Below are 24,952 nucleotides of genomic sequence, written 5' to 3'. Positions count from 1 at the left end.
CTTCTAAAAAACTACTTCTGACTCTTGAAAAAAGACCTGCCTTCCCATATACTGGATAGCACTGAGTCTCTGTAAAAAACAGAATAATTTATTCGTAACTTAATATCTGAATCTTCATCACAGAAGCAACACATGCCAACTAATACATAACAACTGCTGCACTGCTTCAAAAACAACAACAAAAGAAATCCCAAGCCTATAAAACGTTGTCTCTCTTCTCTACCCAAGGAGGGGACCTAATTTTCAGATGCAGGAAAACTCAACATATTTGGCAAATTTAGTGTAGCCTCAACTCAAAATGATGGAAGCATACCAAAATTCACTCATTCCCGTCAGAAATCACAGGAAAGAAAACAGACTATAATCTTAACTGGATATGTGTGTTACTACAGAATGTACTTTGTTAGAAACTAGTCTGATCCTTCTTGATAAAAAAACCCAACTGCATGTAACGCTTTTCTTTCATGGCAGTACTGTGCTGAAACAAACCAGCTAAATCAAAAAACATTTCAAGAGATTCTTCTGTTTGGGGGTAGCAGGAGGGAGAAGTTATCTAATTTTAGTAAAAAATGCTGGTAAAAACAGGCACATGAGAATATCAGATATAATTGAGCTTTTTTCAGAACAAAAAGCAGGGATCTTTGCCAACCAGATGCTTCTAAGACTATTCAAGTAGAAGGTTATATAAAGGGCATGTATAAGAGTTTGAGAAATCAGTACTGAATTCTCTAGGAAGTGGAATGTTGTTATCAAAGAAAAAAAAGAAAAAAGGAAAACCACCACACACAAAACCCCAAACAAACCACTAAAACCCAGAATACCATACAGGCATTCTGAATATTCCTCAGAAGCAAGAGACTAGTATTTGGGAAACAACAGAAGAAATGGGTGGTATTCCTCACATTGTTTTTAAGCTGATCATATTGAAAAATGGTTGAAAGCTATTTAAATCCAAAAAATGAAAATCAGCTTGAGTTGCTTCAAATAACTTTCCCCAAAACTGCATTTTTTTTTCCTTTACAAATAACAAAGTTACATAACTAGAGTGAAAGGCCACGCAGCAGTAAGATGCTCCATATGTTTTATCTGTATGCAAATGCAAGCACAGCTTCAAATTTATTGTTAAGTTGCAAGACTGACCAAGAGTTAAATATTTCACATTATTAAATGCAACAAAAATTAACTCTTTTTTTGCTGGATGAATATTTAGCAGTCTAGATGCGCCCTGCAAACAATTATTTCAAAGGCAAGTGTCTCACCTGGAACCCATCCTACAGAGTGACTGGTAAGAAGAGGCAGGCATATAGACAATAGCAGAATTGTAGCACAGCATAAGAAAGCTCAGCACCTCAAATCTGAAAAGAGACAAGAGCAAAATCTTGCACGGTTTGATTTCTTAATACTTCATCAGAATTTAACACAAAAATTGTACAACTTAGTCTCAAAAAATATCCCACAGGAAAAAGTGTCAGAAGTAAACACACAAACCTTGAAATCCTCTTTCATTATAATTCACTAACTTGAAACAGGCTATTAAAGGTTGGTTCAGTATTAAACTCTTAAAAATTACTGTTACTGAAAACCATTAGCATATGCAGGAGCTATGGAGGAAATGGCATATAGCATAATATCTGAACAAAGTAGAGTTGAACAAGTCTGCAATGCATTCAAAATTATTTTATTGGTTTTCCCACAGCTGGCTTTAGACAAAAGTACAGCTGGCAGTCATACAACAGCAGGGCAAGTTCTGTCTATCCACATCTCTCCATCCCCCTTTTCCTGTGGAAAAAGCAGTCATAGCCTCAGAGCCAAAGCTGAATTTTGTTATACGTCCAGGAAAATTTGAGTTTGCAGACATAAAGCAAAGATATTCCTGGCAGACACAAAAAAAACAGGGAAGTTACTCTCTTTTAAATTAACTAGTAGAAAAACATAGACGGTTAGAATAAACAATAAAAATACTGTACCTCAAGATTACTAGGACTGTTCCTTAGATTTATTTCCAAGTACTTAACACTTAGAAAAGGACTGAGCAGATAACGTATCTGGTCTTCATGTTTAAGGACTTGTTGTCTGCCCAGTGAAGGACCTCTAATGTCAGAACACACCCACCTACCGGTTCTGTGCTGTGAAGGTTTCTCTTTGAGGATGAAGATCACTGTAAACTACCCTGATGAGATCATGCTGACATAGAGCTCCTTCAGTTAAAGCCATGGATCCAATAGTAGAGGGCTAGTAGTAGGTAAAGGGAGAAGGATGGGAGAAGGGAGAAATCAAGTCATAAGTAAAAGGCCCCCAAAAGCATTAAACTTCTAAACACCCAAGCCAAAAGACCCATTTGTCTTGTGACCTTTAAAAATTAAGATTATTCCAGAATACAGTATATCTAAAAACATTACCTGATTTCATTATTAGAAACAGCTTCCATGCTTACAGCAATAGAGCAGGTGAGAGCAATTTTCAACTTTGATTCTTACATATCCATTTATAGTAAATTTGTCATTGAGCATAGACCTCTCATATAGAAACAGTAGAGAAAGAAAAAAACAGGACTCCAAGTTCAAACTTGTATTAAGGACTTAGAAGAAGGAAGACTACTTTTATACTAACATATAAGAGGCAAAAAAACAGTTGCAACTAAACACTAAACTAAACACAACTAAAATCTGTTCAAAATGAGCACTGTCAACAGAGATTCTTCAACATTTACATTCCTTTTCTTCTACTAATGCTACTGAATTAGATTACACTAATTGCAAGCTACTGACATTGAAAACTTACTGCAACAAGATGCATCTAAAACGGCCTGTTGCATCAAATGGATCCAGTTTTCATTCCTCTAATAGATCCAATTCTAATTTACTACAGCAGCTCTCTTACCTCATGATATATTGAGGGTTTAGATAGTGAAGGGATGGTGAAAGATAAAACTTTGTTGTTTCCATCTTTGTCAGCAATTTCCTGCATTAAAAAACAAAACCAAAAGCCAAACAGAAGTAAGGAACTAGGACTTGGAATAATTTTCAACTCTTAGAAAGCATTTAACAAGTAAGATAGGTGTACTGATCTAGTAAGACTCTTAATACACACCCAAGGTCTATGAACACTTGCAGAATACAAGCAAATTTACATATACATTTTATAAGTGAGAAAGACCTCTATCACAGACTGTTTTGCAGAATCAGTCTGCAACACCTAATAAAACCAGCACTGCTCCTTGACCAGCGTGACTTCATCAAAACCAAAAAAGAACAAGCTTTCCTAGACTACCTTTACATTATAATATTTATTTAGAATAGAATTGGATAGTAGAGCAAGGATAAACTTTAAGCCCAGTGGATACAGGCAAATGAGGGCTGATGAATCACTTGCTGACAATGGGAGTACCTCATAATAAATGCGTCACAGACAAAAGGTGAAATCAAGGGGACTGGCAAAGTTTCTTCAGGCATTCTGTCCATAAGAAATACACAGAATGTTTTCTCAAAAGGCTTTCAAAACTGGTCAGATTTTCTAGTTGCTAGGCTACTAGATAAGCAAACCCAGCAGTTTTTAGAGCAAACATACTAAGAGCAATTACATAAGACTATTCCAAAAAGGAGTCTAAAATCCTGCCTTTTCATTTTGTACAGCAAATTTCCAAACAATGAGCTGTAGTCATTCCAGTTTATGTGAAAACTTAGTCCAAGGTAGCACAGTACTTGTAGCAGGCTTTAAGGATCACAATGGGAGGACAGCTGATAGAATTTAACAGAACCCAAAAGATTTATCCTTGTCTTCCACTTTCTAAGTATTAAGAAAATAACTTCCCTCTTTCAGTCCCAGCGTATGTGCAGGAAAATACCAACAACTTCAGGAAAAAAAATAAAAAAAACAAAGCAGTGGGAGCCACTGCTGATTTTGAAGTCTTTTTCTTCCTGAATCTCAAGAGAATCAAGAAATTACTGTCTTTCAAAAATATGAATCACCAACAGGACTTTAATAGGAACTGCAAAAGGACCTCTGAGAAAAGGGCTGATAAACGTGCTACTTCAACCCAGCAAACAGTACTAAAACAATCAGCAAGCAGTTACCACTATTTTTTCCTATCTGAATAAATCTAAGTTAACTGGATCTTCCAGTTAGAGCTGATCTATAGACACATAAAAAAAAATTGTTAAGAATCACAGTTTGACTGTTCTGTGTCTCATGGTATGTAGAAACATAAAACACAGTTTAAAGGAGGGGTTTACTAGGAGTGCCCTAGGGAGGAAACCCTTCCTAGTAGAGAGAAGAGCAATGTTTCAGTATAGTATGTTTTTAAGCCCTGGAACACAGAAAATCCCATTAGAGAATGCCTATCCTGGCAGTATTCCTAAATTTATCTAACAGTCTCATAACATTATAACAATAAACATTTCCAGGCTAAGGTAAGGATATAAAAAATTACATTTAACAGCCAAATGTTATCACCTACAGTTACATTTACTTATTCTTAATATAACTTACTTGTTCCACTCAAGACAACTATCTACCTCAAATGTACACACACATGCACCTAAGCGCTAGCATGCAGAGTAGTTTCAGCTTCAAATTATGCTTAAAAAGACATATTCAGAGTAAGAGGGGGGATGGAGGGAAGTGGCACGTGAAGATTGACCAAGCATATTGGCCTGATGATCATCTCCATAGAAAGCTGTATTTTTCCACATTAGAGGGCTACTTAATTTCCTTACAAACAGAAGTATAAGAAAGATCTATAAAGCCCACGAGATGATGATCCTTTCTAGTTAAAATGTCTGTCCCCAAAAGATTACCATAAAAAATAACAAAAAACCCCCTTTGCAAACATGTTCTTACTAAACCTTCATTACATTGCTTTTCTCCAGTTTAAACATGCTTTCATGTAAGCGTATTATAATTTCAAACATATAGTTTCACTAATTTACTTTATTCCTAGTGGTCAATGACGCAAAACCTCAGATCAAAGTTTGCCTCACGCATTCCCACTCATCTCACTTACCAAGTTGTAAATGCCAAGCAGCAGTGCTTCAATGCAACCATTACTCTGCCTATCCCTGCTGGCAGTAAGACGCAGATATACCCAGATCAATTCTGGCAAAAACTGCAGTGTGAATCTCTTGAGCCGAACTTCAGAACTACGATACAGTTCAAACAGCTGGTGGCAAACAGGCTCCAGGAGCTGCGGAAAGGCAAGAAGGCTAATGACTTTACTGTTAGGCTTCTCTAACAAGTGAGAATGAAACAGCAAATATAGGGGCTACATCATACAGCTACCGCTGCCAGTAAAAAAGATGCTCCTTGATAACAAGTGAATGAACAAAAATGATATCTGCATTCCTTTAAAGAAAATCTGTAAGGACAGACCCAAGAGGCACTGGTATGCAGTACTGGGAAATGTGGTCTTACTACAAACACTACAATCTTGTGCTTTGAGAACATTAGTCCTCAGTATGAGACTTAACTTTGCATACATGTACTAATTTAAGACATGTGACAGACACGTGGCTTGAACTATGAGCACCACAAAACTTTCATGGTGCTGTTGCAATGTTCCTAAAAGTACAAAGGTTAAAGATTAGCTGGTTTCAGTACAAGAATCAAATAACACCCTTATCAAGTCAGTATGATATAAGCACAAGAAAATTCCTGCTATTGTAAGTCTATAATGATGAACTATTAGTTAAGCATCCATAAAACTTAAGGGGGGGGGGGGGGGAGGGGAGGGAATTCAACATTCAGAAGGAAGGAGGCATCCATGTAACCTAAAGCATCTATGTTAATGCTTTACTAACTACATAGAAAATAGAGGCCAGAATCTCAACTAAGTGTTCTTTATAACCATACATGCTTTATGCAGCTGTCATATACATATACAGAATCATAGAATAGTTAGGGTTGGAAAGGACCTCAAGATCATCTAGTTCCAAAACCTTCTGCCACAGGCAGGGACACCACACAGTAGACCGTGTCACCCAAGGCTCTGTCCAACCTGGCCTTGAACATCGCCAGGGATAGAGTATTAATCACTTCTTTGAGCAACCCATTCCAGCGCCTTACCATGTTGATCTTAAAATTAAATTACATACATAATTTTTTAGAGCAATGTTCTTTCCCTAATTTGTCTATTCATCAAAATCTTAGTAACCAGAATTTCCTGTAGAATTCACTGTCACTCTTCTGTTATGCTGTATGAAGATGTACTTCTGCGGTTTGTTGTGAACCGTCCATCCCCTCAATAAAAAACACTTTGAATAAGTCCCTTGCTATCAGCAGAAGGACAGACTTTTTCTACAGATGATTAGTTTCAATGTTTGGTATACATGCAATGCCGTAAATCTGTATGACTGTTCAACTTCACATACATGTATTTAGACTTACATATTTTACTCTCGCATATTACACATACGAAACATCAATTTGACAGAATTTTCTATCAAAATAGCTGCCTTAACAGAGCATCACCCAGGAAAAGGTGAATGCATTAGGTCTGTTTCTAACACACAGTATTCTCGTCAGTGAAGCATGCCATTTTTAAACCACTGATTACATAAGCCATAACATGACATCTACATAGAATAAAACTTTGCTCTCAGACAAATCTCTTATTATACAAGGCTCTGGGTATAAGTACCTTGTGTAACAAGGCTTCTGATTAACAGCCTAGTTACTCTTAGCTAGAAGCCTGCTTTTACAACTGAAGCAAAGGGAAACACACATGAGAGGGAGGGAAGAAAGCTGACACTGACAATGTTGATACAGAATGAGAGAAGTCCAGTCATCTGGAGCACAAAATTTTTTACAAGCCATCTATGTAAAATACCTCTCCACTTAATTTTTGTTTTGGGATCTAGATGAAATTAGAAGCCCATAAATTTTTTATTGCATTCATTTTAGTAAAATTATGTTAGGGCTTTCTCTATCAAGTTGAGCGTGTATTATTTTATCTAGTCTATTTATTCCAGCATTTCATACCTATGTAACACTTTACATTCAAGAGATGCGTAAGTATATTCTTTCTTAATATTTACTTAGTAGAAATCCCTATCTAGAAGTGATACTATTAAAATCATCTGTTACAGTAAATGTTCAAATCCTCAGAGACAGAACTCTATCTTTCTTCTATGAAAGGCCCAGCACATTTTAGATGTTCAAATAAAAAAAAAAAAAAAAAAAAACCAAACCCAAAAGGTTAATGAATAATTCAGCGATCACTGAATGCATTTGTAGGTTTTCTTTTAAAGAAAATACAAGCAAGAAGCTAGTTTAAAGTAGTAGAAATCTATGGAAATAATAGATACAAAAAATATTTGCAAGGAGATAACAGGTGCAAGAAAAGCTAAACAAATATTACCAGAAACCAGATATATACACAGCAGCATTGCTATAAATGGTGCTTCTATTAGATTAGATATGACAGCAGCCCAAAGCTGTTTCCTTTTGAAATTAGCCATTAAAAACAGTGGAAGAGAATAATTTACTTTTTTAAAAGTCAGATGAGACCCAACCAGAGCAGTTACTAAGTTTATTCTACACTCTTTCAAACAAAGATTTTATAAATTTTTTAATAAAAATAGCCTGTTAAGCAAAACCATGCTCCCTAGAAAGATACAAGCAATATCCAGTCACTGGTGCTGCAAGCATGTAAATACTCCTCATTTCTCATAGTAGTCACATTAGTTGTGCAGAAGGTTTAACAACTGCAGATTACTTAGATGAAAACCTGAAAGTTGATTGTAGCAACTACTATAGCACTTTTGGTACGTTCAGAGCCTTAAGTCCACAAGAAAAAGCTGCCATCATAAAAATGCTACAATGGAAATATTTTCAAAGGCACAAACATCCAAGTTTTTCTTATCAAAGTACAGTGTGATCATCTCCCACCTGGAAACACAAAACTTGGCACTGTAAGAAAGAACAAATATTTTCCTTGCATCCTAGTTACCTAGCTTTTCAGAGAACCAGCCTCTTCCAATTAATTTTCTCTGAATATAAATATCGAGAAGACACTGGATAAACAGAGGAAATGGAGCTTCTGTTACCAGTACTGGGTGTATACATGAACTAGCACACACTTTAACCACAGAGATCTTTCAGTCCAAAGTCAAAGGAAACTGAGTAGTAGCACAGCAGTCAGCCAACGAATCCTAAGTAAAATATCTCTTACAACCATATCCCTGATGAATAGCTTTAGTTTGGCTTTATTTGCAAGTTTGCCATATTTTAAGAGCCATCTCTTGAAGTTAAATATAATGTGTTATAAAACGCACAACAAACACTTTAAATGCTTGCCTTTCTGATGAATTCAACAGTGGTAGAAAATAATGTGCTCATTTTAGGTGTAACTATAACATAATGGGTGAAATTAGTTATTATTTGAATAGTACGGTGTCAGGGGAGTGCTTGGCATTGCAAAAGTGATCCCATTTTGTTTCAAGACTAAGTTTTCCTAGTTATATTTAAATAGCCTCACATGAATATTAAATGCTTAAATTACAGTACTTTATTAACTTAAAATCCATACAGCATTTATATCTACAATCATAAAGCAACTCCAAAAATTTAAAATACCTGAAAAAAAGCCAACACCCAGTACTTCAAAAGTACTTTAAAATTCAAATCTTATGCAAAAAATCAATACATTTTCAGCTAAATAAGCTGTTTATGAGCAAGATCACTCTCTACTCTTTATGTAACTTTCTGTTTCAGTCAGTATCTTCTCCATATTCAAGAAAGTCAGGGAATTTCCTAAAATGTTAACTGTAACAATTGTACTAAACGTGACTGCACGCTTGCTTTCATTTGACAGCTCTCATACTGGTAGACAGCTGTCAAAAAAGACAAACACCTTGGTCACATGTTTTGGTTCCTAAGCATTCTGATTTCACGTTAAATTAATAATATTGGTCTTAAAATAGAATTGTGTGACTGCAGAAAAATTCAGGTTTGTCCCTCCCAGAAAATTGTAAAAAATGGGTCAACTTTATGATTAAGTTGTACTAAAGAAATTACTTGTCCAACAAGTTCAAGAATCCAGCAAGTACATTTTTAGAATAGTCTACCCATAAGTTTTATGTTCATAAGTAATCAGTTCTCCTTCTAACAAAAATGCCCTATAAAGCATATTTTTTAAACTCACTTAAGGCCAAGTATTGCCACAGAATTATGCAAAATAGCAAATTCATTCTTGTTATACTCCTTATACGCAAATAAATTTGGAAGAGGTGCAACGAAGAAATAATTCCTTAACAAGCAGAACATGAAATTAATCACCTGTGAGTCTGAGATTGCTTATCTTACACCTGATATCAGAATCAGGCCCAAACAACAACAGCAGTTCCAAAGAGCAATATATGACAAGCAGTGTGCAATACCCTTAGGCTACTGTCCCACCCTTAAGAAGATACTCTTTTTGCAAATCTCGGTTGGGTTTTTTTTCATCATTAAAAAAATGAATCAAATGCTTATTCTCAAAGCAAATGAAAGCTTTTACGTTTTCAGAAGCATACACACACAATTATACATATATACACCAAAAAACAAGAGGAGCAATGGCGGCTTCAGGTTGGAAAGAGAATAACAGTGGCTTCAATATCAAGAAAAAGGTCACTATGCAAGTAATTTGTACCACTGAACTAAAGTTGACAGCTATGAAGCTTGCTGGTTTGTTTTTTGTATCACATGAGCATTATGCAATCTCCTTTAAGCTCAATCAAGCATTCAGCTCCCAAAAGCAGCTGAGCTGTGCTTAGAAAAATGAAGAATGTCCTTACTATGTACAATTGCCATTTAATTTATAAATATACAGGAGATCACAGATGATAAAATATTTTGAAGCGTTTTACCTGAAGCAGTTTATATAGCAGAGAACAGTATGCTTGCACAATATTTTCAGAAGTTATATTTCACACAATTTCCCAGAAATGCTCATAGCAGAAACCAATGGAACAGAAAGCTAAGTTTAATGCCATTTGCAAAATGAATTACGTACAAGGGTAAGCTAAATTTTCATTGTGTATATTTATATTTTGGGGCCCTGGTTCTGCTCTTGTTTACAGCAGTGTAAAACCAAATTACACAAACACAATATTATGATAAGCAAAAGATGATCTGGTTATTTTAATAGGATTGATAAATTGATTCCATCTTCCACTGTAATAAGCCACCAGGTGAAAGCACACACTAGTCTTACTGAGTTTCACTGTAAGGCCTATTTTTCCCTGTTATGACTGGAAGGCATTTTATGAGAGAAAAAAATAAACCTCACACCAAATCAAGTGTAACAGTCAGCTGTGCAAGTAAAATCTAGCAGACAGCATAAACTCTATTTCTGGGAGAAGGTGAGCTTTTGTCTTACCAGAAAGTCAAAAAAATAAGAGAGTAAGAAGAGGGACGATACCTGTGTTAGACTACATTAGGAAGAATTGAAGAATCTTACTCTCCATCTCCATTTCTCAATTACTCTAATTTTAGTTTTGGTGGTGAAGATATAAGAGTTTAAACAAAAAATCTTCATTAATGTCTCATACCTCATTATTTGGGTCTTGAATGACCTTATAAAGAGCTGGTACCAGTGTTTTTTTTCGGTGCAATGTAGCTGCATAGCTGGAAATTTGTGTTTCAGGTAACGCCTAAAGAAAACAAAAAAAAAAACCACCATTACTCAGGTAAATCAATGCTTCCAAGCATTAAAGATCTCCACAATGGATTTAGTCTCATCCCAATATTCAGAAGAAGTTCCTTAAGTTCAGTAAATGTTCATTCAGCACAAGTTTCTCTCCACACGAACAGAATTTGGGGGCACACACCAACTTTCTGAGTTAAATCCAAAAGCAGTTTCACATTTAACTTTCACAAAACCATTAGCACCAGGTTGATATACAGACTCTCCTTGATATTCTGTATTTAAAAGGCACTTTTCAAAGTCTTTATCAAATTAACCTGAATTATTTAAGAGGTACGGATAATCTAGACTGTGCATGGACAACCTCAAGTCCCACCGAGTAACCACATCTGTTGATTTCGCATCCTTGGCACCTCAGCAAATTTCCAACAGCATGTAATGACTTACTATGTATCATCAATAATGTGAAGAAATACTAATTTTTATTTTAAGTAAGAGATTAATTTTGTATCAGTCATTAAATACAGTTTTCCTGTTTATGCATTATCCTGTATTTCATTGAGTAATTTTCAATATGCAAGACATCTTAAAAATACTTCACATTCTTCATGAAAACATAATTAATTTTATGTAGACCATACAAATACAAAAACAAAAACCAACACAAACCCAAACAAAAACCAAACAAACAAAAACCAAAACAAAACCCCAGAAGCCAAATATTTTTATTTAATATTTTTTTTAAACTCTAAGCATTTCTACTGGTTTTGGTTTTGGGTTTGCTTTCTTATGGTTGGTTGGAGTTTTTTCTAATAGAAAAGTTGCTCAATTAGAAATTTGGGCAATATTATCGAGCTGATAGTTAAATTCTATCAGCTTGATCTATACAAAAATATATGCTTTTAAAACAGCCACATAGTTACAGCAGCATTCTGCTTTACAGTAATAAACAATAAAAATAAACTTGTTTATTATGTACCAGCTGACTCATTTACATAGACCTTTCTATGCTTTAAGCATCATAAGTTGAAAGAGCAAGATATTTAAAGTGTTACTTAATGGATATTAAGAAAACAAAACAAAAAACAGTGTTCTCTGGCATCAAGCCAATGCTGTAACCATCATTCATCTCAGCTGACCTTGAATTCTGACAGCCATTCTTCCACGACACCTCGCTCTGATCCCAGCATTTTCTTACTACTTTTGCTTTTCTCTTTACCTTTTGAACAGAAAAAAAGAAATTAAATAAAGAGTTCTAGCAGCAAAACTTAGTTTTGCAAAATCCTACCCCAATGAAAAGTTGTTAACATATTTCCAATAGAATTATATAACATTAAACAGGAAAAGTTGCATTTTGGACAACTGGTCCCATTTTCTAACAATGATTAAACTCGTCAGAGTTTTAGTCAAAAGTACTGCACATTAATGGGGGAGGAGAAAAAAGAAGGATTGAGTGCTTCAGGCCAAAATGTACACTATTTAAGACAAAGGCATCATCCCATTCTTGCTTCCTTACCAAATATAGTACAAAGAAAAAACAAAGTAAAGAGCATCATGGAACAAATCATGTGAGACATTATAAAGACAATTCTAGATACAGATTGTAGTAAAGAAGTTTCTTAAAACCAGTTATTAGAAATCCTAACAGCAGAATTTTACTCGTTAAACCTCATTCTTACAGAATTTGGAGGCTTCCCATTAAAAAAAGCAAGATTTAACTCTTCTAAAAGCATGCTGGAATTCTCAGAAACTAAAAATAAAACACAGAAAACTTGTAAGGACAACTGCTGTTACTATTTTCTATTTCATACACAAGTCATTCTAACGTCTTTCAATTTCACATAGGTTTAATTCTCAAGGCAATAGCAAGAATTTTACAATACAAGGCATCACTGGACACTTTTCCTTGATGTTTACATAAGTCTAAACAACAACGGTCATTTTGTCTTTCTGCTTGTTTTGAAAAAAGGTTGACAATGCTTGGAAGTCAGTAGGGTCCCAGAAAATTTTAATCTTAGGAAGCAAAATGAAGCTATAGCCTAAACCTAGAGACCGAAATATAATAGTGATCTGAAAAGGAATAAATTGAGGAGACAGTAAAATATAAGATCACTTTGAAGCCATACTAGACATACGAAGTGGTGATTCTGAGTTAAGGTTTCATCAGAAGTTTATTTTTGACAGGACCTGCAGGTTAACAGCTGCCTGAACAGAAACAAGAAAGAGAAAATCCCTGAAGGGACACCGCATTTTAAGAGATACTATGGTATACTGCTGTTGGTGAATATGCTATATAACAATAACATGCCACAGAGCTGTCACACAGTCATATATCTTCACTATATTTTTCCTAAAAATTACAAATGGCCATCAGCTTCAAAGCTTCTTTCTTTTAATAAATATTTTTCCTTCAGTACAGCCAAATTTTTCTGACATTCCTAACCTGAGATAGGGAAAAGAAACATTTCTACAGCCATATAACAAAACGAAGACCAATATAATCATCTTTAATTCCATAAACACTGATGTTTATCAACTTCATACAAGTAATGTAAAGAACATACTACGTGCTACTATTTGCAGAATTTATTGTAAAATTTATAGGAAAAACGCAGGTAAACATTAAGTGAATTATTTACTTTCCACAATTTTCTTTCAAATTGTATTCTGAAAATTTAGGCTCAAGCAAAAGTTACTGGTTTGATATAAAAGTTACATCATGGAAGTCCCATGATAAATGGCCTTTAAATAGCCAGACTACCAGACTGGAATCACTTGTTCTGGTCTCAGAACATACATGCTTTGATTTTTGAAAAAAGATTTGTATTTAAAAATACATAGGTATTCAGTAAATAGAAAGTGAAATCAGATAGAAAAAAATTATTAGAAAGCTGCAAGTTCAATGTTAACAACCTTTTATGAACAGGGCTACATGTAGCATCTCACATGGCCCTTGACAGCAAGTCATTCAGAGAACACAAACTCCTGTGGGTAAGGAACTGCCTCAGATTACTAAAGCATGCTTAAATACCCTGAAAGATATCAAATTCAGAAATAACATTAATTTAAACTCAAGTGACACTTGGGGGACTTACTGGAGCAGAAGTGCTGAGAAATCATTCTATAAAATAACACCACACAACTAAATAGATTTCTGCAAACAAAGGTTTCCCAAGACATCTTTTTCAATAGACAGGGAAACAGATACGAGTCATCTTTTTCAATAGATAGGGAAACAGATACGAGTCATCAAAATGAGGCATGGATTTAATTTAATTTAAATCACACAGGACATGGTACAGAAGAAGTTGAGATTTAGTTCATTTTGCCTGGGGGGGGAAAAAAAATTCTACAGAAAGTGCAACATTCAATTTTACCTCTTTAAAGAAGTCAGTTTTCTAAAGGAGGAAGAGGAGGAGGAATGCAGCAGTTTTTCAACCTGGGATGCATTTGTCAAGTCTTCAAGTACTGCCTGTTTTCTGAAAGGTAAAAAGAAACTCTGATGATCACAAATAAGGAGAAATATAGTAAAGGAACAATAATGCATATATTTTTTGGCCTTAAAAACTGAAGTTCACCAAATCCATTAAAGCATATGTGGGTAACAAAGAAACCATATGTCTCTAACAAAGAAACAAGAAAACCCCAAACAAACCATATGTCTGTAACAAAGAAAGCTGCAGTAAGAAAGAAGGAAAAAAAAGAAAACCACAAAACAAAACAACCCCACAAAACAAAAAACCAAACAAATTTAAAAAAAAACCAAAAACAAACAAAAAAATCCCACACAAACCACAACAAACCCACACACACCAAAAAAAAAAAACAAAACCAAAAAACAAAAAAACAAAACCAAAACAAATGCAAGGTGAGCCAATACCCTGACTTTGGAGAACAAATACGTCTTAACTGCAATATATTAAAGACTATTCCTTACTATCATTTTCTTAGTACCTATTCCTTACAAAAACCAAAATTTCAGTGTCATTGCAAAAATCATGTATTACACTAAAGAGTTCGCCTTTCACTGAACAATTGCCTCATGCTGAGCATGAAGTAAACACAAATGACCCCACTCTAGGTAAATTAGAGGATCTAGGAAACTTAAGTACATGAACAATTGGTGTATTCCATTCCACACAGCTTATTCAATTAATTGCTTTTCTAAATTACTTAAAGGCTTCCCCTGCTAACTAGAGGTAGATTAACAGGAGGTATCATCCTTTTCAGGCTACACCGTGACTGCTTTTATCACAAGACAAACCAATGTCCTCTATGAATTTTCAAAAATCAACTGTTGTTTTTGGATTTTGTGTTTGGGTTTTTTTAATGCAATTCCTTGCAGAAATCTTAAATAACAGTTCTGACATCATTAAAGTCAAATTGTCATCTTCTTTCCCTGACAATATTTGAGAGGTTTGAAAAAAACAAATAAATTTCTACCCTATAGGCACACTATAGCTAATTACCTACAGATTTTTAAACACGCAGGAGACCTGAAAGACAAATATATATGTATGTATTTAACTTATTATCAGTTGTTTCCTGTAATTATCAGGCATGCATCTTCAAGACAGATTATCAGGTCCGTAAGAGTTGATTCAGGAGTTCTAGAAACTTCCCAAGTTTTACAATAGGCTAGAAACAATCTTTATATGCAGACATGATGCCTGTATACACCATTCTCTAGAAATGTCATGGGGTCCCATCTAGCTTTAAGTTATCACACTTGCTACCCAGAGGTTCAGTTGTACTTAACCTGCTATCCCTAGTGTCAAAACCAAAGACACAGATCCTCAAAGTTCACCAGGCAGGCCTTTCCAGAGCTACATTAAGTTAGACATCACTTTTCCTGGATAGGAACTTGAGTTAGTTTAGCCCCAAAACAAGAATCACAGTCATATACCAGCAAATCAGACATGGGAATTTCTATTTCTATACAAAAGGACTAAGCATAAGTAGATGTGCATGGATCTAGTTGAAGAATCAGGCTGCAACAGTTCAAAATTTTTCATTAACTTGTCAGTTTGCTTACGAAACAAATCCACAGGTTTTCTAGAACTAAATTTAAGAAGATGATAATTTAAAAAACATATTTTACATTGCATCACAAATGGGAGGCAGGTCAGGCTATTTTATACATGGAGAACAGTAAATTACTGTCCTTAAATCAGAGGCAAACATCAGATGTAACTCATAGCCAAAAATTCCCCACAGATTACTTCAGCTTGGAAGATCCTGTTCAAACCTGGAGGCAAGTAGCTGCTCTCCTCCAGCACTATATCAACTTGAGAGATTACACCAAGTATGTATGAAGTTGACTATTTCCTTGGAAAAACCTTCCAAGGGGGAATTAAGATTATGCTTAAAAACAAACTAACCAAAAACCAGCAACAAAAAAACCCAATGCCAAAACACAAATCCCCCTTCTCTTTATGCTGCATGAATGGTATGTATGAAACTATGGCACAGCTCCAACAAAAGCAAAACATGTATTTGATAAATCTACACCAAATACTATTGCATATTTTAAGTAGCAGCCAAGTATTCTTTGCCCTATAGCATTACAATTCAGACTGCAAGGAAAACACTAAGCAGGCTAACTTGCAGAAACAAGTAAACACACAAGGCTATCAAGAAACATATGCATCAGGCCAGTAAAAATGCAGTAGTTTGAAGTAAGAGAATACTACAAGTAAGTAAAATCTATGAATTAAATTAGCAATTCTCCTGAGTCAGGATTAAACCTGGTGTTTCTAAAGAAATTACAAAACCAGAGTCGCTAGAATGATTCAAATGCTTTACTGCAAACTCTATAGAGATCCCGATGTTCCTAATATGTTGTCAAAAATGTTACGCTATTATGATATTTGACATCTAATCTACCCAAGAAATTAACTCCTCCTACAGAAGTCTACTAAGCCTTAGAAAAAGTCCACATACAGCTGTCCGTCAAACAATTCAACTTAACATCAAGTTAAAAACTGAACCTGTGCTGCAATTTGGGTGCAGCCTGATATCATAGTTAAGCCAATCTAGAGGCTAGCTACCATGTAAAAGGAAAAGTTGACCTTCCCCAGTAACGCATATAGTCCTCTCTCAATGTTTGTGCCATGAACTGACTTTCAAGCAAGCCCTGTTTGGGAACTTCTTCCAGTGAAAGTGAGCTTCAGAACCAAACCTATACCTGCTGCCTAGGAAATCAGCACCTTGAGAACAACTGCTGAAGCACAGAGCTTATACTACACCCTTTAAGAACAATGCCAGAAACAAAACCCAATGCACAGTGTCTTCTTACATGTGATACCGTAAGATTTTGACACTTCTACTTGGAAAGGCAGAAGAATTTTTAACATTATATGTGATAACCTCCAAAGTATGCGAAGGATTAGAACACAGGGCAACTTCCACAGGAATCTTGTTCAGCAGGTACTTGTTCATCCCTGAAAGACACTGTATAGTGCTTTTTGTGTATTTGTTAGGAGAATGGAGAAAAGCGCTTTACACAATAGACATCTATTGTAGAAGTGTATTGGGCCACCCCTACTGTACAATCTATCAATTTTGAGTCAATGGCTCACTTCCACGTGCAGCTTTGTGTGGCTGCTTCTATAAATACAGCCAGTTGTTCTGATGCTTACAGAATGCTTTTGATAGAGTGTACATTAAAGATCAATAATATGAACTATATTCCAGGAGGAAAAGTACCTTATCTATGTGTCAGTCTTGCATCACATTTATAGAAAAAATTATAAATACAGCCTATACATTTCTCCAATGCTGCATTTGCAGCCTTCTTGGAAGATTTTTTCAGATGTTAAAGCTTGCTTTGCTCATGTGGCTTAAAAAGTATATATAGAGATAGTTCTGTTGTATCAATACAAACACAGTCCACACCTATTCCAGCTATGATTACTCTAGCAGTTCTGTTTCAGGACAAACCATCTCTCCCTTTCATATCATCTGCCTGGATATTAAAAACGTTTTAAGGACTTGCACAAACACTCAAGATACTCAGGTCATAGATTTACAGCACACTAACTGCACTCACCCCCCACATGAACAGTTAACAAATGCACAGTGAGCATCTTAGCACAGTGCCCAGTGGCTGTGCACACCCTCCAGGCGCTGCCCCATTCTGCCCCAGCAGACTGTACTCTAGGATTTTCACATGAGCATCTGTAAAGCACACCCTGTGCTTCCATTCACCCCCTAGTTTGCTGTGCCTTGAGGTGGGGGAGGTAGGGGACCCAAAAAAATCAAGCACCATGTGTCTCTAAAATAAACTGGTTAGCTGCACAAAATCCTGTGCTACCTATTCAAAGTTGAAGCCACCTGAACTAAGAGCACTAGATTTCATTTCCATAGTTTTCATGTCTCTCCCAAAGCAAACAAAACACAGGGAATATAAGATTTCTCATGTTGATTTTAAAAAGACGAGATTTTTTTTCTACTATGGCTCAAAAATTCTTATAATACATAGGACCCATAATATCTAAGCAGAAATTTAGTTATCAGAAACAGTAATAATAAAATATACTAAAAAATATATTAGCTATGGACTGATTAAGATCCCTTAAACACCAAACAAACAAGTTCAACTTCATGCTAAAGCATTTTTCAGGTGGAAACAGTCACTCAATGTTAAAATCAAATACAAAACTCAATTATTGAAAAGCTTCACCCAAAAAAGCACTGAAAATTATAATTTAAAAGTTTTTTCCTAAACTTATTTATTTGGTATAAAGTGGCAGAACGTAAGACATAAGGCTGTTAAATCATTGGACCTGGAATCTTCACACTTAAAATTAAAGCTACAATACTGTTCTCAAAGGAAGTCAGCCTTGCATTACGCATATGCCAATTACAGCTGAAATCTAAACAGAATCCTACCAAGCAAAAGCACTCTCCTAGCTCATGCTATGCACGCAAATCATAGAATCAATCAGTGAGGCTGGAAAAGACAAGCATTGAGTCCAACCATTAACCTAACACTGCCAAGTCCAGCACAAGCACATGTCCCTAAGTGCCACATCTACAGTTCTCTTAAATACTTTCAGGGACGATGACTCAACCACTTCCCTGGGCAGCCTGTTCCAATGCTTGACAACCCTTTTGGTGAAAAAATTTTTCATAATACCCAATCTAAACCTCTCCTGGAACAACTGCAGGCCATTTCCTCTTATCCTGTCACTTGTTACTTGGGAGAAGAGACCAATATCCACCTTACTACAACCTCCTTTGAAGTAGTTGTAGGCAGTGGTAAGTTCTCCACTGAGCCTTCTTTTCTCCAGACTAAACAACCCCAGTTCCCTCAGCCAGTCCTCACAAGACTTGTGCTCTAGGCCCTTCATCATCTTTCTTGCCTTTCTCTGGGCACACTTGAGCATCTCAATGTCTCTTGTAGTGACAGGCCAACCTGAACCTCAGGCCAATCCTGAGTATTTAAGATGCAACTTCATCACCGCTGAGTACAGGGGGACAATCACTTCCTCAGTCCTGCTGGCCATGCTGTTGTTGATACAGGCCAGGATGCTGCTGGCCTTGGCTGCATGGGCACAAGCTGGCTCATGTTCAATGGCCATCAACCAGCACACCCCCAGGTCCTTTACTGAAGAGCAGCTTTCCAGCCACTCTTCCCCAAACCTGTAGCATTGCATGTGATGGGATTGTTGTGCATCCTTACTCTGAACTAAATCTACATTCAATTCCTTTGATCCAGAATGTTCATATTTCAGTAAGAAAAGCACCTTTGTTTAATGTAATTAATACTCTGGGAAAGACAACATGATAAGGTGGTCAGAACTACATAGCAAACATTCTTCCCCACCACACACACACTTTAACAAGACAAATGAACTCTGGAGAAAGGAAACCAGACAACATGCTTACAAACACAGATGAACAAACAAACAAGCAAACAAGAGCAAAACCCCCAATTTTAATTTCTGCTGATGAGCTATTCCCTACAGTAGAGGTTTAAAAGATGGAATGGAAAAAGGCTGGGTAATACATTCAACAACTTAATGAAAACATCTGCTCAGGAACCTGTCAGCATCCAGAAAAGAAATGAAGATGTTTGACCACACAGAAGTACAAAGTAAATCTGAAAACAGCCAAGGTATGGTCTGATTTCCACAATGGAGAAGTGGTTGACTCCGAGGCTAATCTGATCCCAAGAGAAAATAAGATCCGCCTTGGGAATACTTGATTTTCATAGATTACCTCTTGTACTTACTTAAAAGTACAATGTATTATATTATATATTTCTTAAAATAAACATATCCCTACTATCCATTTATATAAACATACTATTCTGTCACAATCAGACTTAATAAACAATTATATAAGCTGACATTTTGGTAAGGACATTAGAAAATAAATGAATTTAAAAAAAATAAAATCTGAACTACAACTGCAACTTGGTGTTAGAAACACATACAAGCATTCTGCCAGAACTCTCATGGCCATACAGCTCCACAGCATAGAGAAACAAACTTCTACAAGGTACAAAGCTGACAAAAGAAGAAACGAAACATCTGAACAGTTATTAATTTCAATCATCAGCTCAAGCACTCTCTTTAATAAAAAGAGAGCCCTCTTCCAACTCCAGTTCTTAGGTAACTTATTTGCAAGCTTAAGCAGACAGACATGCATTCCAACTTTAAAATATAAACGCTGACATATTCTATACGTGGGATTTAGTTGCCAGCCTCATTAGAAAAGCCTTAGTCATGCAAAACAAAATAAGACATTTCTTCCCAGCCAACTCTGACTCCCTAGTAATGATCAGCCTAAAAAACCTTCTTTTTGGGTATCAGCAACAAAGTCATGTGAAAACTATGGGAGAAAGCCTTGCCACACTGAAGTCAAAGATGATTGACAATATTTCTGTAAGCTTTCACAGTACTATACTTGCACAGAGAGCTTAATTTCTGACAAAAAAGGTTACATCTATATCAGCTGCTGGGAGAAAAAAAAGTGGATAAAAAGACAACCCATCTGTTCCAAAAACCTCCTCTAAGTAATTCTGAACCCTAAATTACCTTCTGCGCCTTTTCAAGCACCAGAAAGCTCAGCTGTCAAACCTTCTATCTTTCTACAATTACTACAGTGAAACTGCACTTTGCAGGTACAAAATTGCTGAAGACAAACAGGGCAATGTGATCGAAAAAACAACACTGAAAATAAACACTTTTATAAAGAGTTTTAAAAATTACTTTAAAGCTGATGTTTTCATTGTATTGTACAGAGTAGTTGTAGAAAGCTATGGAAGTCACGTGACTCTAGAGAAAAATTTAAGTCCTGTTTGCATCACAGTCTAAGAACCTGAATAAAACCAACTGTACACTGGTAGCTAAGTCCCCCTCTTAGGAGTTCATGCAATGAATGAAGCAGAACAGCAAAGCGTCAAGATAATCAAGGATGTGGAAGGAGACATATATCTCCTGTGTATGAAGAAAGTACTCCTCTACTTTACTTACAGGATTTGGGAAATCATAATAAAGAAATTATCCTGCAGCCTTAAATACAGCAAGACACATGTCAATTATCCTATTATAGAGACTCAACACACTTAAAATAAGTACATGCACACATACAGACACATAGGTTAGCCATAGAAATGTTACCTTATTCTCTCAGCACCAGTTTCCTTAGAAACAACTTCATGTAGTCATCCTACACTAAACCTAAAACATTCTCTTGTCAGGATCCTGTGTGATAACCCATCCTACACTAAACAATACAGCGTTATCCTCCCCTTGCATCTGTTCATATGCAATAATTCTTCCTATGCTAGTTTGTCTGCAGCTCATGAATTTCTTTACTTACGAAAACATTGCCATGCAAATTACTTTCCGTGTAACCCTACCGCTCCCAAACACCTTCTTGGTTCACAGTTTTGGTTCATGAAGTAAATTAAATCTAGAAACACTTAACTAAAGATAGAAAATGCACGGGGGGGGGGAGGGAATCTAACAGCAAACTAACACTTCCAAAACCACAGTTAACGGACAGAGTGCTAAGCACTAAAAATGAACAGTCACGACCTAGGAGAAATCTTGAAACAGAATTTCTGTGGGAACAAAACAAAACTCAAACACAAAACAAAATAAATCAACAGAAAACCCCACACCACCAAAGCCCCCTCAACACGCACTGTAGAACAGGACTGCAAACACGCTGAGAAAGATCACTGTCTTGCCCTCAAAGGGAAGAAATGCTTGCAGAAATTATTCTAGGAATACAAACTCTAGATTCTAAGCAGCTCCTCATATCTGAGCTGTAAAACCATCACTTGCTAGAAATAAATGTCTTATCTTATGAAAATAGACATGAAAAGTGAAGTCCTCTATCAATTCCAGACTAATAAAATACCAATACATATTTCTCACTGCAGTATCTGCTACCAACTGTAATTCACACAAACTAGCATTTAGGCTACATATTCATTAATTTATTTAAATAACCTCCTTTCTTCTACCTTAAATATTCCCAGAGATCTAACCTACAGGATTCTCGGCTGAAAGTAACAAAATCCCTCATTCTAATTTTCCCAACTTCCAGATGGTAAAGCCTTCAGCTCTAGGAGGTAGAGTGTAAGTAAACGAAGCTGAGGTGACCAATTTCCCCCCATCCATACACTTAAACATCCACAAACTCTTAAATGAGTGGAATCTTCAAATTTATCTGAATTTACTTCAATTATAGATAAAACTGTCATATTACTGATTTTTTAAAACGATACAGTAAAAATTGGAAGTTCCAATATAAACTTCCGCCAGAGTTAAAGATCCATGAGCATTACAACATATTACTTTTATTGCACAATGCCATAAACTTCATACATGTGATTCAGATTAATCATTCACATGTAAGATGTATGGTTTTCAAGGATAAAATAAATTCTACTTCCAATTGTTACCTCAAAGGAAACAACTTTTCTTCTTCCATTTCATACATCAGCATTATTTCAGTGTCAATCATTTGCAATTTCACACTTGCTTTCTGAAAGTTAGAAAATGGTTAAAACTGCAAAGAACAATCTCACAAAATGAAAACCACTTTTATTTTGCATTGAGATTAGACAGATCATGTAAGTCAGTATTTCCACACCTAAGAAATAACGCATGTTCCTGACCATTTTACGTCTGTACAAAACAATCCATTAAGTGCTATCTTCACATCAACTATCCACAGTTGACCCAACTGATTAAGGTGATTGTGGTATAAAAATTGATGCTCATGACCAAACCTTCTAATTTCACTAGGATTTCTCCAGATGACAAAATTACATGCCCCTTGTGGGACTCTCTCCTTTTCACAGCAAACAGGCAAAGAAACTGCCTCTAAAGAAAGTGCAAACCTTTTTAATCACCTTATTAGAAGCCCGTATGATATGTCGAAACTCAGCTTACAGTAATTGGCATTCTCTGGCCTATCACCTTTTTGTGAAATAACTATGAGAATTAAAACAGTAGTAAATGTAAACTAGTGCAACAACTACACCAGTCTTCCTTTTTGTCTTGGTATGAGTTTAATAATTAATCTTCACTGTTGAATAGTTAAACACAATGCATATTGTTTACACAGTCATTATTCTTCTACTGTTAAGCCAATACTAGAACAGACTGACCAGTCGTAAGGAAGGACTAATTAATATTTTAGTGTGAAGCTGATTTTTGATGTATTTTTTAAATAGCAAAGAGCACTAAATTAGTACCAAATTGGATGAGAGGGGTGTTTGTGTTTTGTGGTGGTTTTTTAACCTAAAACTTAAAGTCTTATTTCTGGTATAAAACTTTGCTTACAGTCTCTTTAGGAACATAATGTAAACCCATCACAAAAAACTTAAATGAACCAGACATTTTATGCACCCTGTAAGGTAACACTTTCCACAATACTTTTCACTTATCTAAGACATAGATCAGTATTAAAAAATGAAAGTACTAAAAAAAAACCCCACATGCAAACAAACAAAACACACAAAAAAAACCAAAACAAAACACCACAACCCACAGAAAAAAGCAGCCTTCCACAGGTATAGCCTTGATGACTTCTATTGAAATGCACAGCCCTATTTCTCCTTCCCCAACACTGGGGAAACCAGACCTAGAGCAAGATATTAAATGCATACTACTGTTTTCATGCATATTTTCTACTCATATAGCCTAAACAGAATTCACATTTTTTTGTCAAATACTGCCCTAATGTACACTCAGAAAGCAGAAGTGTTTCAAGAGTACGAAAAATTACACTTTAACAGGCATTGAAAATCCATGGATGGGGTACCATTCCTCAAGTTTGTTTGGTGTGGAGGAAGGAATGGCATTTATTTATACATGGTCAATTTTAAAATGTTTTGGGTTTTCAAATATATTTTCTTGCACTCAAACAAAACAATAGCAGAAATTCTTACTGAGGACTCAATGTTCTAAACGTCAGCCATTTTTACATAACCTCACCCATACACAGAGAACTCTGGGGGTTTGTTTATAATACTAAATAGTTTCCCCTGCTAAAAAACAAATTTCAAAAGCAGTTAGCAGGACAGTGTTTTTCCTTCCTTCAAGTCTCCTAATTAAATTTACCTTTGGAAAAAGACTAGAGATGGCCTTATATGCAACCATATCAAGGAGCTATACTGCTTTTTGCAACATTAATCTTCCTCAGCAGATTTTATATATTACATCTACTTGAAACAGAAATACATCCACATGAAATATACTAAACAAACAGTTTCTTTATTCTTTTACAGGTAAGTGTCACTGCCCAACTATGTAACATGTATAATCTTGTACTTTATTAATTATATTGGTAATACAGCAAAATCAGTTCATTCTCTTTAAATACATCATCAAAATTTTTTAATCAAAGCCTGAGTTTAATTAAACAGCCTGTTAAGTGTCACTTTTCTGCTTCCCTACGCAAGTGTGCTAATAGAAAGCAGCAGCGTTTATCAAAGTTCAAGCACCAGGCACCTGAAATGCTTAGATTACACAATTTATTTATAAGATATATATTCATCTAACATCCTTCATGCAGCATGCTTCATAAAACATGTGCGGCCTTTCAAGGGCAACTTAGACAGAAGGTTTAGAACTACTGAAGTTACTGGAATGCAGACAGTGGATCTACAGAGAGAGCATTAAGTAACTTCTCAAAAAGCAGGGCTGATCAGGTATAAAGCCAAAACAAACAAAACCTCCAACCAACCCAAAACCACAGCAACAAAACCCCACCAACCTAAAACCAGCCTATACAGTCCACACAAGACTACTTCAGTACATGAGAAAACTGTTCTGAACAAAATATAAATCCAGACCT

At 35.7% G+C, this 24,952-nt stretch overlaps 1 protein-coding gene across 4 annotated transcripts in view; it reads right to left on the bottom strand.

Annotated features, from left to right (window-relative positions):
- HYCC2 (hyccin PI4KA lipid kinase complex subunit 2) overlaps positions 1 to 24,952 on the bottom strand; it is a 56,807-nt gene that overhangs the window by 21,386 nt on the left and 10,469 nt on the right. For all 4 annotated transcript variants that reach the window (XM_080620653.1, XM_080620655.1, XM_080620654.1 and 1 more), the window contains exons 2-8: positions 14,002 to 14,103; positions 11,764 to 11,843; positions 10,530 to 10,631; positions 5,003 to 5,182; positions 2,881 to 2,961; positions 2,117 to 2,232; positions 1,260 to 1,355 (exon numbers count right to left, since the gene is read on the bottom strand). In XM_080620653.1, coding sequence (XP_080476779.1) covers positions 1,260 to 1,355; positions 2,117 to 2,232; positions 2,881 to 2,961; positions 5,003 to 5,182; positions 10,530 to 10,631; positions 11,764 to 11,814 — 626 coding nt within the window. In that variant the 5' untranslated portion in view covers positions 11,815 to 11,843; positions 14,002 to 14,103. The remainder of the gene's footprint in view (positions 1 to 1,259; positions 1,356 to 2,116; positions 2,233 to 2,880; positions 2,962 to 5,002; positions 5,183 to 10,529; positions 10,632 to 11,763; positions 11,844 to 14,001; positions 14,104 to 24,952) is intronic.

This window comes from Psittacula echo, assembly GCF_963264785.1.
Source record: "Psittacula echo genome assembly, chromosome: 6".
Lineage (NCBI taxonomy): Eukaryota > Metazoa > Chordata > Aves > Psittaciformes > Psittacidae > Psittacula > Psittacula echo.
Note: the sequence above shows the minus strand (reverse complement) of the source record. Positions and strands in the feature narration are given on the sequence as shown.